At 47.5% G+C, this 10366-nt stretch overlaps 3 protein-coding genes across 6 annotated transcripts; all 3 read right to left on the bottom strand.

Moving 5' to 3' along the window:
• Positions 1–192: 192 nt before the first annotated feature.
• On the bottom strand, positions 193–1006 carry LOC6541856 (thioredoxin-like protein 4A). Its single transcript, XM_001968632.3, has 2 exons — positions 809–1006; positions 193–713 (listed from the first exon to the last, which is right to left on the bottom strand). The coding sequence occupies exons 1-2, from the start codon at positions 884–886 to the stop codon at positions 363–365; spliced, it is 429 nt and encodes a 142-aa protein (XP_001968668.1). The 5' UTR covers positions 887–1006; the 3' UTR covers positions 193–362.
• A 107-nt stretch (positions 1007–1113) lies between these two features.
• LOC6541792 (extensin) lies at positions 1114–3354 on the bottom strand. Of its 2 annotated transcripts, none has more exons than XM_001968631.2 (3): positions 2963–3354; positions 2484–2902; positions 1114–2385 (listed from the first exon to the last, which is right to left on the bottom strand). In XM_001968631.2, exons 1-3 carry the CDS (start codon positions 3130–3132, stop codon positions 1133–1135), a joined length of 1842 nt encoding a protein of 613 aa, XP_001968667.1. In that variant the 5' UTR covers positions 3133–3354; the 3' UTR covers positions 1114–1132. The 2 variants fall into 2 exon arrangements, with proteins under 2 accessions (XP_001968667.1, XP_015015311.1); XM_015159825.2 differs by having other exon boundaries at positions 2559–2902; positions 2963–3352.
• Positions 3355–4133: 779 nt separating this feature from the next.
• LOC6541629 (transmembrane protein 94) lies at positions 4134–10059 on the bottom strand. Of its 3 annotated transcripts, XM_015159823.2 has the most exons (10): positions 9732–10059; positions 9043–9676; positions 8271–8985; positions 8049–8211; positions 7330–7426; positions 6479–7265; positions 5157–6310; positions 4924–5086; positions 4623–4869; positions 4134–4562 (listed from the first exon to the last, which is right to left on the bottom strand). In XM_015159823.2, the coding sequence occupies exons 1-10, from the start codon at positions 9881–9883 to the stop codon at positions 4490–4492; spliced, it is 4185 nt and encodes a 1394-aa protein (XP_015015309.1). In that variant the 5' UTR covers positions 9884–10059; the 3' UTR covers positions 4134–4489. The 3 variants fall into 3 exon arrangements, with proteins under 3 accessions (XP_015015309.1, XP_001968666.1, XP_015015310.1); XM_001968630.3 differs by having other exon boundaries at positions 5157–7265; positions 9732–10058; XM_015159824.2 differs by having other exon boundaries at positions 5157–7265; positions 8094–8211; positions 9732–10058.
• Positions 10060–10366: the final 307 nt, after the last annotated feature.

Below are 10366 nucleotides of genomic sequence, written 5' to 3'. Positions count from 1 at the left end.
TAAACTCAAAGCATAATTGATCAAATTGGTAAATGAAAGCAATTCGAAATTAAAACGAATATGTGTACTACTAACGCGCAAATACAAGAATTATTAATGCAAGTTTACTTTAAAGAACGGATTAAAATTTTTAAAAGTATGAGCTATTAAAGAACAAACTTAGTTAAATGTTATATATGAAAAACCAAGAAATTGATGTACATGTTAGCGATATTAATGAGAAATGTGACAAGTGAAAAATAAACCAGAAGAAAATACATATACACAAGTTGCCAAGTGACAGCCGCTTCTATTTGGGATCATCAATTTGTTACGCCTAAATGAAATATATTAAACTAAGTAGACGGGGTACGCGACCCACTTTAGTATCTGTACTTGGTGGAGTAGTCCTTGGGCGAGACGACCAGACCCCGACCCTTACGGGCACCTCGGTACACCGTTTCCACGATGTCAATCATCTCCTGCTTGTCCTCCAGTGGCCAGTTGATCTTGTTGTTGTTGCCCGTGCCCAAATCGATCATGATGTGCTTGTTGCGGAAGAAGAACATTACCGTGCAGGGATCGTACAACTCGTACATCTTGTTGAAGTCCGGCACCTCGGTGATGTCCACCAAATAGATGACAGCGAAGTTCTTCACTTTCTCGGCGATGCTGTACATGACCTCATCCATTTTCATGCAGGCGGGGTCCCAATCGTGACCGAAGCGTATTACCTATGAGGAAATCAGTACTGGTTACTTATGTCTGATGGACGACCAAGTGGTGCTCCACGGAGCAGTATCTTTTTGGCCCGACTCCGATTACTCACAACTACGCGGTCCTCCTCGGAGAGAATGGCCTGGTCCACCTGCCAGCCATTGTGCAAATGCGGGAGCATATACGACATCCTGTCGTGTTTTTTATATCAAGTTACCGCAGAAAAATTAAAACATAAACAAAGTCTCACAAATTAGAGATGGACTAGCAACGATAGCATGTGTTTTATTAAACATCGATTACGTATCGATGACAGCTGCCGGCGGAAACGGAACAACGTTCCTAGCGAAAATTCAAAATTGGTTAACCAATAAACAACAGTGCAAGATCATTAATTAAGTTTTTAATAGCCATTAAGTAATTAGTAGCGTCCTTATCAGTTCAAGTATTTCTGCTTAAAGCTATCTATGTGTTCCAGCACCCTAACCGTCATCTCGTTGATATATTCGTCCCGTCCTTGCTCGGTGAACGGATCGGGAGCACTGCGCCTCGAGACGTAGTGATTGGGCAGGTTCACCTTGTGGCGACCGATGGACTTGATGATCAGCCACAGGATGTAGAAACTGAACCACACGGTGAAGTAAAGCGGGATGTACCAGAGCTTTCGGCCAATGTAGAAGTAGCTGTACTTCTTCACACGTGGCTCTGGTGGCGGCGGAGGAGGTGGTGGTGGTTCCGTCGGCGGTGGCGGCGGTGGTGGTGGTGGTGGTGGCGGTGGAGGAGGTGGCGGTGGATGGTGGACATGGTGGTGGTGGTGCGGATGATCATCGTAAATAACATCCGGATAGGAATCATCCGGGTACGAGGGCTGGTAGTCAAAGTGAGTCGGATAGTGATCGTGCACGTGATCATGATCGGGTGCATGGTCATGATCGTGCACGTGATCATGATCGGGTGCATGGTCGTGATCGTGATCATCCGGCTTGGGAACCGCAGATTCTGGGTGAGATTGTAGCCAACCGGGCGGTGGTGTGGCATACTCCATATTGGGGTCGTATTTGTGATCGTCGTCGGGACCAGAACCATCATTGTGCAACGATGGCAGACCGCTTATGTCCCCATCTCCGCCGCCACCGCCACCGCTATCTCCACCATCAGCCGGAGGTCCCATGGCATCTGCCGGAGCATCACCTCCAGCACCCATGCCGTCCTGGTCCTTGGACGGAATGTTGTCCTGGGCACTAGCTGGCAGGGTTCCGATTGAATCATCATTACCGGGGTCATCATCAGCCGGTGGCGAAGCACTCGCCATACTGGCCGCCGTATCCTTGTCGGCATTGCTATTGGGCACTGGGCCGGGATACTTGTAACTACTAAAGGTAGGTCCCGGATATGAATATCCAGCATTGCTCAGTCCTCCAGATGCGGGTGCCAAGTAACTTGTCACAGTATCCGAGGGCAATGCAGCCTTTGGATCCTGTGACGGTGATGGATACTTTGTGTTCAACGGTGGAAACGAGTATGTATCGCCTGGTGAAACATAAGAGTTAACCGAATTGGAGCCGGCGACCACCTTGCCATCCTGTCCGTGGGAATGATCGTGACTATGATCATGGCTGTGATCATGGTTGTGATCCTTGAACAGGCCTGCGGCGGTTCCCTCGCCAGGAGCAAAGCGGTCACTGATTCCTAAGGTAAAAAAAAAAAAAATAAATAATTATAAACAAATGTGTTAGAAAATTTAAGTTTTCCTTGATTTGTATATTCTATTAATGTGATGATGATACCTTTCTTGTAGCTGGGCCTCGATGCTTGATGGCGGGATGGATTTCGTGATGATGAAGAGTAGTAGGATGGTATACCTTGTGGGTAAATACGTGTTTTCGAGGGTCGGGAGTTGTACTGCTGTGGCTTGCCGCCCCGTAGCAACGGAGTTATCAGTTGACCAAAGGGATACGCTGTCCTGTAGTCAACGGCGCGTCCGGTGGAGGCTCCTTCTACGACTGGCTCTGTTTGCTCCTCGGATACAGGAGCAGGATGACCGACTTTCTCCGCATCCGCGACAACTAAAGGGGTGACGAATACCGGGGAGTTGGTTGTTCCCTCGGGTTGATGATTGTAGGGGACGGGTGGTACAGTTGTCGTGGATGTGGATGTTACAGCTGGAGCTTCAGTGGTGGATACCACATTGGCACTGGAGTTGAAACTGCACGGGCAGGATACGTCAGGAGATTTGTTAAGCGATTCGTAAACACTTCAAACTTACGTCCTCGGAAATATCAAATCCGTATTAAGAGCCTTGAAAATGCGCGGTCCCTGATCGTTTGCTGCCCCAGTGCCGCTGACCAGAACCTGAGAGTAGGCTCGAACCCGTCCAAATCCAAGGATTAGACTGAGACACACCACCAGCGCCCAGTTGGCGCCTTCTAACCGCATCGTGTGAACTTGTTACTGAATATCGTTTCAGCTCGGGACACTTTATAATTATAATTTTTTCGGCGCACTTTCACTTAGTATCCTTAGGGGCTATACTGTCCTCATATCCACCGGAGCTCGGAAATAACACCACCGTACCGAGGCGCGAGAAATTTTCAAATACAACGGCGCACTGGGTTAACCATTGGTTTTATTCGACTCCGTTTGGGCAAGTTCGTGATTTCGTTTTTTCGTGACCCAGATTCCGGGCAGAAGGTGCTACTAGAAGTGATCTATATACCAGCGATCCGAACGGGCAGAACAGCACTTTCATTTCGTCGACATCGCAGGTGCTAATTGATTGTTACTCCACATTTTTGATGCCATCTTCCGTTAGGTGCTCCCGGCTGCTTGGGATTTGTGCATGTAGAGTGTAACTAGAGTTTGAATCCGTGGCTATACGTGTGGCTCCAATTTTGCAACTAATTAGTAGCATATTGAATCGTCATGAAACATAATATTATATAGGCACATTCTACTTGATCAGACTTAACTCAAAAAACCATAGAAATAGTAGGTATAATTTCGTAATATATATTATTAAAAATATTTGATATTAGAGGTGCCACATGCGTGTCAGTTACCTAGGTACTTACTCCTACTTAACGACTAAAAAATATAAATCACAATAGTTAATATTAGTATTATTATTCTAGAATTTTATTTAAACACGTGAATGAGAAATACAAATATTTCCAAATCAGGATTAATAGCATGCGTTACACAATAAAGACAAAAATATCAGTCAACTTCCTGCCCGCGGATGTGGGTCAGTAACTGCGGCACTTGCTGCAGCGTGCCTCTCCGGATTAGCACCTATTCAGGCGTGCTGTATACTGTTGCCCCTCGTAGTTATCGTCTTAATATTAAGGTATCTGCGGAGAACCAGTTCTAGGCATGCCACTTTCCCAATTGAATTATGGAAAATGCCTCCAACTTTTACTTGTTTAAAGATAGGACACTTCAGTTTAACCATACATATATTTCATACAATAATTGCAAGTCTTTTACATGTTAGTACACAAAGGTTTTTCTCATTTAAACAAGGAACTCGAAACAAACCGTTTTAGAAACAAGAATAACAAATGTGTGGTCGTTACTCAATGGGGGTGTCACAAACTAAAATAAACATGTGTAAGTACTAGTGGCTAAAATAACGATGCTGAACCTAGGAACAGTTTAAACAAATGCTGACAGAAACAACTTCGTCTATGGATATCCAGATTGATGGTCAGAAAAAGTAGTAAGAAGTGTGTCGAGTGGTGGTGTTATATACAGCCTTTGTGTCTTTTTGCTTGGTAAGTCTTAGCCGTGATTCTTAGAAGGGCGAATTCATGCCCAATTTGGTACCAAAGTCAAGACGCGCACGACGCTGATAGCGCGCGTTAACCCTAAAATAAACAAGGAATACACTTAATAGAGGAACTCAAAAAAGGTCCAATGTAACCTACTTGTTCTCCTGGAACTTTGCCAGCTCGCTAACAAGCATACTCAGAAAGCTGCCACCAAATAAGATCAACAAGGCCACCCATTGGTTGGGCAGCTGAACCCAGATATCCTCCAGAAGCAGTTGCACAAAGCAAATAATACCATGGATGAGGACTAACAACAAACATGTAAAAGCCCAGATACGATTGGTAAATGGATTGCGCTGCCAGAGCGCATGGTCACGATGCACAAAGGTGACAGAAATGAAAACTGAAATGATCGAATTATGGTCAGGTTTACGACAGGTGTGGTAAGTTAATTTACCAAAGTGTAGGATTATGCCTAGCAAGGCAGAGCATCGGGCGATGTAAAGAAATTGATAAAACTCCGGGTCGTCATCATCGTCGATTTCGAGCACGGACTCCTCAGTGGCTGGTGCAGTGGGATTTATTTGGGTATTTGGTAAAAGCATCCAATAGGCAACAAGCTACAATAAATATTGATCAACACCTTTAATTCCTCCTTCCTAATTAACGTTTATAACCAACACAACTTACCAGAGACACGACCAGAACGATAAACTTGCAGCCGTAGCACCACATGACAAAGGCAAAGGCGCGAGAATCATAGTCCGTCTGTTTTTTGCTTGTTGCCCGATTCATGATTTTGGGGTCCACATCGATGTGGGCTAACGAAATGGCTATTAGCGGCACCGGCACACACATCAGATAAATGCCAAGCAGCGGGGTTACAAGCGGGGGCTGCGATAGGCACGCGCACAGCACGTTCAGAATGGAGATAGAGCCTGCGCAGCATGCCCAGTACTGGATGCAGTTCCACAGGCCCAGAGAGAAGCGACGTGACAGCTCAATTATGGCCACTAGCGAAAGCGGGTCGTCGCGGCAAACGGCAATGGAACAGGGCAGAGAGTTGAGAAGCCGGCTTAAATACAGTGGAGAGATGGTGTGAGCTGGCGACTGCATGGCGCAGCCCTGAAGGCCGCCCTCTAGAAGCTCCTCATCATCATTGCCCTTCGACTTGCCAGACTGCCGCTGCCACAACAGTTTGTTGTTCTGGATATTGGCTTCCGTGTATGCGTCGACATCCTGGCACACTTGTGGATACAATGGCTCCACGGCTATACTGCAGTCGGCCTGCAAGAAAATGTCGGCATTGGCATTACTGGCCGAACTTCCGAGGCAGACAACGATCTCGCCGTAGGATTGCATGATGTCCAGCATCTGACTCGTGGCTTCCGCTGAGCAGTCCGTAAAAAGAGAGACTTGCAGTGGGACGTTGTCAACCTGTTCCAAATGCGGCCGAATGTTTTCAATGCCTCTTGGCAGCTTTGCCCTATTGGACATATCGAAGTTGATGGGCGCACTCTGATCTGTGCTTTCAGTGAGTGTGCTCAAGGAACGGCAGTTTTCGTCCATGGCGGAGTCCAGCGAGTGGCGCTGCTTGTGCTTATTTATTTCGGTTTCCGGCTCCAACTCAGTATCTGCTGGTGGATTATTTTTTGTGCAGCTATCCTGCGAGCTCTCCTTACTGCCCTCGCTATCAGGGGAATGGGAATCCTCGCCATTGAGGGCATTAAGTGGATTGCACTCATCCGGGTTGGAAATGGCACCAGGAGCTGAAGAGCTAAGGGTCTTTGACGACTCCAGATTGGTTGGCGGTCCTAAGAGATAATTAATTTCTGGGCCGTCACCTACAATTTCAGTGGTTTTAGCTGCAGATATGGATTCGGATACAGATGCAGTGGCAGGTGCGGGTGCGGGGGGCGATATGTACATGACTTTGGCACTGGGATGATGGTTGTTCTCATGGTCAGTTGTAGTGGTGGTGGCAGTGGTTGAGGTGGTGGCTTGAGGTTTACCAATATTTTCCGGGAACTCCTTGGGCTTGGCACTTATCCGCTCCTTTTCACTGTCCGGCTCTGGTTCGCTTAGCAACGAGATGTGGCAGTTCCACCCGGACTCTAGACCCATCTTCTCAGAGAAGACACGCGAGCGCAGTTCGTTTTCTTTGCTAAAGTGGACAAAGCGAATGCAGGCCTGTTCGAGATGCTCAACTAGCCGAACGATATCGTTCTGTGCCTGGTACTGCATTGTCACCATGCCGATGAACACCTGATGGCACTGCATCTCGAAGCAGCCCTCCACATCGTTACACTCCTCGTCCTTGCTCTCCGAAAATAACAATGAGTCCGTGCTAATGCTGTGACTCAGATTGACGTGATGTCCTCCCTGAAAGTCGCAGTGGGTCTTGTCCACGTGCTGCATGCGCAGCTTCGACTCCGGCGGTAGCTCCAGATACAAACAGTCACCTCCACTCCGTTGAGGGCCGCTAAGGGCTCCATGGATGCCGTGCCGCAGAGGGCGATAGGCGAAGGCAGTACAATATGACGTCAAAGCGCTGCGCTGGTAAAAGTCCAATGCACGCTTGCGATCCTGGGGTGACAGGGGTCGCAGATCAATGCCGTCCCAAAAGTCATCGCAGCAGTCGAGGATAATGTCTGCTGTTCCCTGGGTGAAGAGTGACAAGTAGCCTCCTGGATTCTCGCGCATTACCACAGACAATGAGTGCGGGAATGGCACCTTCACCTTGGAGGACAGCTGTAGCTGCCGGGCGAAACGAATGTCCCTACGCACAACATCAGGTTGCTGGAAGGGACAGATGACTTTAAATAATTACAGTTTGCTATGTTACAACGTTTGCGAGACTTACCAAATGTCGGTAGCTGGCCAATTGGCCCTCCAGCGCGAACCGATCCGTGGCATGGGCGGTGAATCCAATCTGCTTGGCCAGCTCGCAGAGGCAGCGTCTGTTTATAGAGAACAACCGATTAGAACTGGTTCCAACTACCGCTGGATGCGTCGGTGGTGCGTGAGCATGCAGGCAAGCGTGGCGGGCGGAGGTCGTCGGATGGGGTGGTGACGGGAATGGGGCGACTATATTTAAGCGTTCTTGAATGTCTGTTACTTAAAATAGCATGCCAATGGGGATGGGGCGGGGAGGCGAAGGAGATCGATTTACGAGTACAAACAAATTAATAGAGGTAGAATAATACATAAATACAAGGTTTATATGTCCACATTGCAATTAGTTTTAAAGCTTTAATGATATGGGAAATTATAGAGCAAAACGATTAGGGAATGGAAATTACTGGAAATCAAAAATACTTTTTCTTACGCTTTTAATTTTTAAATCTTTACCAATCTCTTGTGTTTGTTTTGTGGGGAAATCGTCCAATTGGATTCAAAAATCAAAATTACCCAAAGAAAAGACTAATTTGATCGGGCTGGCTTTGGATGCAATGGTATTCAATACCATTTTGGAGAAAATTATTAGACTATATAAGTAGTAGTTTTGCGGTCGATGCGATCGACCATATATATGACTGGTTAGACAGAAACTAACGATGAGTATGGCAATGAACTACGTACCCATGCAAAAAGCTTTTACTGGACTCAATGAGTGCATACGCATACCGATTAGTCACAGGTACCAGATCTTTGTCGAGCATAGCCACCGCGGTTACATGACCGCAGAACTGTGCGTAGTGCTCGTGGGTAAGTGGAGAACAGGTGTTTAGCAGAATGGCGAGACCTGGAAAAATTGAATTACATTAGAGAACTTACAAAACTAATTTCACAGTCAGGTGTCACCCAGTGGCTTCAAGGACTTGATGTGCGCCTTCCATTCGTGATCGTCAAACTCTAGCCGAAATGGACAGTGTTGGTCGTGCGTAAGATCCAGTACTTCAGCTACTATGCCGCGCTCCTTGTGGTCCTCATCCACATCCGGTACGTCGTCGCTCTCGCTCTGTGAAGAAGATTGGCTGCCTGCTCCATCCTCGCGAGCCTCCTCGTCTGTGTTGTGCAGGAAGAATACCTTTTCGGCGGTGGGATTGGGCCATGACAGGATACCTTTCTTGTCCACGCAGCACAGCGCAGAAATGGAGCCCAGCACCTGTACAAGATTTGCTGAGCGCGGCAAGAGTTCACTGTCACCCCGCCACAGCTGCATCCAGATGCGGAGCACACTGGAACGAAGCATCGATATATTCTGATAATCGTACGAGGGCGTGTCCAGGTCCTCTTCAAACGATTTGCTTGTAGTCTTTTCCAATGCAGCCTGGGGGGTCTTTAGGAAGCACTGCAACCGCGCGATTCCCCACAGGTTCATGGATATCCACATAAGCGGAAAGATAAGCGGCAACAGAGGAACTATGGCCGCCGCCGAGGATTCCACGAGCACAAAGCGCCAGTTGTGTTTCTCATCGGTAGGCAGGCCGTAGCCATGGAGGCGCAAAAGTCCCGAGATCAGCGTGATAACCAGGGCACTAATGAAGCCCCACTGCTGTATGTACTTGGTGACCAGCTGTCAACGTAAACAAAGATATCAACGGGTTCGAATTTCTTTTAAAGATCTTCTTACCAGATAGCGCTGCTGATTGTAGATGGTGGGCGGTCGCTTCAGGGAGTTTTTGAGGCAAACGGTAAGGTTGTCTAAGTAGGGTGTGCTCTCCAAACAGCAAACGAGATCGGGCAACGGAGGACGTGCCACAGGTTTTACCGGAGGGTCTCCGTGAGGAGCAGCTCCATATATTTCATTAGCCGCAAAGAATTTATTCGTCTCCATTTCGTGACAGGGTCCCGGTGAAATGTGTCCCGGTCGTAAGACAATGTAATCCCCGCGCACCAACAAAGCCCAGGGCAAGTTGACAATTTTTCCATCTCGGTAGGTCCATTGCAGGGAAACGCAGGGCGACATGGGATTACTTAGATGCGGATAGTTGGATGGCTGCCAATCGTCGCTGAAGTGCTGCTCGGCTAGTTTTATTTCCGAAAGCGCGTGTCGCGCCTTCCGGAAGATCTCTGTGCGCCGCAGGTTGTTTTCCCGGACCACCACAAAAAGGTCAAGCGATAAAATGACCAGCAGGCAGAAGGCGGGCCATAGCATCCCCGTAGCAAGCAGGGCTCCACTGGCCAGCAAACTACTCCCAATGGAAAGCCAACCGAGTGGGCTATCGTACCGCTTTACAAAGGCCGCACGCAATTTTCGATAGGAGCTAGGATAGGGATTGGCTATTATCAGTACATTCCAACGGATATAGATTGACTCACCTCTCTGCTCCGTATTGTTGCTCATGCTCCAGTTGCACCCGTTTTTCAATCTCCTCATGCAGACGCCGCAGCGCCAGCTTTGTGGTAAGGCCACGCTGCGTGTGCTCCGAGCTCGCCGTCTTCTCCGGACTTTCCGCCCGCTTCGCTGCCATTTTCCTTGACGTGCTCCTGCGGCTGCAGTTCAAGAATTCGCGTCCACCTACAGCATAGTTTACAATATTTGCGTCTGTTGAGATTTGTGTTCGGCGATCAAGTGTTCGCAACAGTCGTCGGCGGCGAGTATGGTCACTCTAATCCCTCACAGGGCTGGAGCAATAAATCATATTCTACTCTAATAAACATTCAAATTGTTGGGCGGCGTTGGCGTCGTCAACATCCATGTTGTAAGTCGTCATTAAATGACTCCCTTTTGGCGTTTGGGCATTTCATACTTTCAAGAAATTCCGTTTTCTGGGAATCCCTTGAATTGATTTGCAGTCAATTATTTATAAGTTGTTCGCAGAATACCTTAATTTTTTGTTTATGTTCTGAAATGCATAAAATATTGTAAATTTACTGGCTTACAATATATAATTATCTAATAGTTGTATATGGTCAAACATTTTAATGCTTTCTTGTTGTTCTTTTTTTCAGAA

This window comes from Drosophila erecta, unplaced genomic scaffold (genome assembly GCF_003286155.1).
Source record: "Drosophila erecta strain 14021-0224.00,06,07 unplaced genomic scaffold, DereRS2 tig00000055-arrow-pilon, whole genome shotgun sequence".
NCBI lineage: Eukaryota > Metazoa > Arthropoda > Insecta > Diptera > Drosophilidae > Drosophila > Drosophila erecta.
Note: the sequence above shows the minus strand (reverse complement) of the source record. Positions and strands in the feature narration are given on the sequence as shown.

What these genes read in the sequence shown, in the direction of transcription:
- LOC6541856 (XM_001968632.3), bottom strand. Translation starts at nt 886, where the DNA reads ATGTCGTATATGCTCCCGCATTTGCACAATGGCTGGCAGGTGGACCAG. An exon ending in CCGAGGAGGACCGCGTAGTT is followed by an intron (nt 714 to 808) that starts GTGAGTAATCGG and finishes ATTTCCTCATAG; the next exon opens with GTAATACGCTTCGGTCACGA.
- LOC6541792 (XM_001968631.2), bottom strand. Translation starts at nt 3,132, where the DNA reads ATGCGGTTAGAAGGCGCCAACTGGGCGCTGGTGGTGTGTCTCAGTCTA. An exon ending in GATTTGATATTTCCGAGGAC is followed by an intron (nt 2,903 to 2,962) that starts GTAAGTTTGAAG and finishes CTGCCCGTGCAG; the next exon opens with TTTCAACTCCAGTGCCAATG. An exon ending in GAGGCCCAGCTACAAGAAAG is followed by an intron (nt 2,386 to 2,483) that starts GTATCATCATCA and finishes TTTTTACCTTAG; the next exon opens with GAATCAGTGACCGCTTTGCT.
- LOC6541629 (XM_001968630.3), bottom strand. Translation starts at nt 9,883, where the DNA reads ATGGCAGCGAAGCGGGCGGAAAGTCCGGAGAAGACGGCGAGCTCGGAG. An exon ending in AGTAAAAGCTTTTTGCATGG is followed by an intron (nt 7,427 to 8,048) that starts GTACGTAGTTCA and finishes CTCTATAAACAG; the next exon opens with ACGCTGCCTCTGCGAGCTGG. An exon ending in TCGTTCTGGTCGTGTCTCTG is followed by an intron (nt 5,087 to 5,156) that starts GTAAGTTGTGTT and finishes TATTTATTGTAG; the next exon opens with CTTGTTGCCTATTGGATGCT.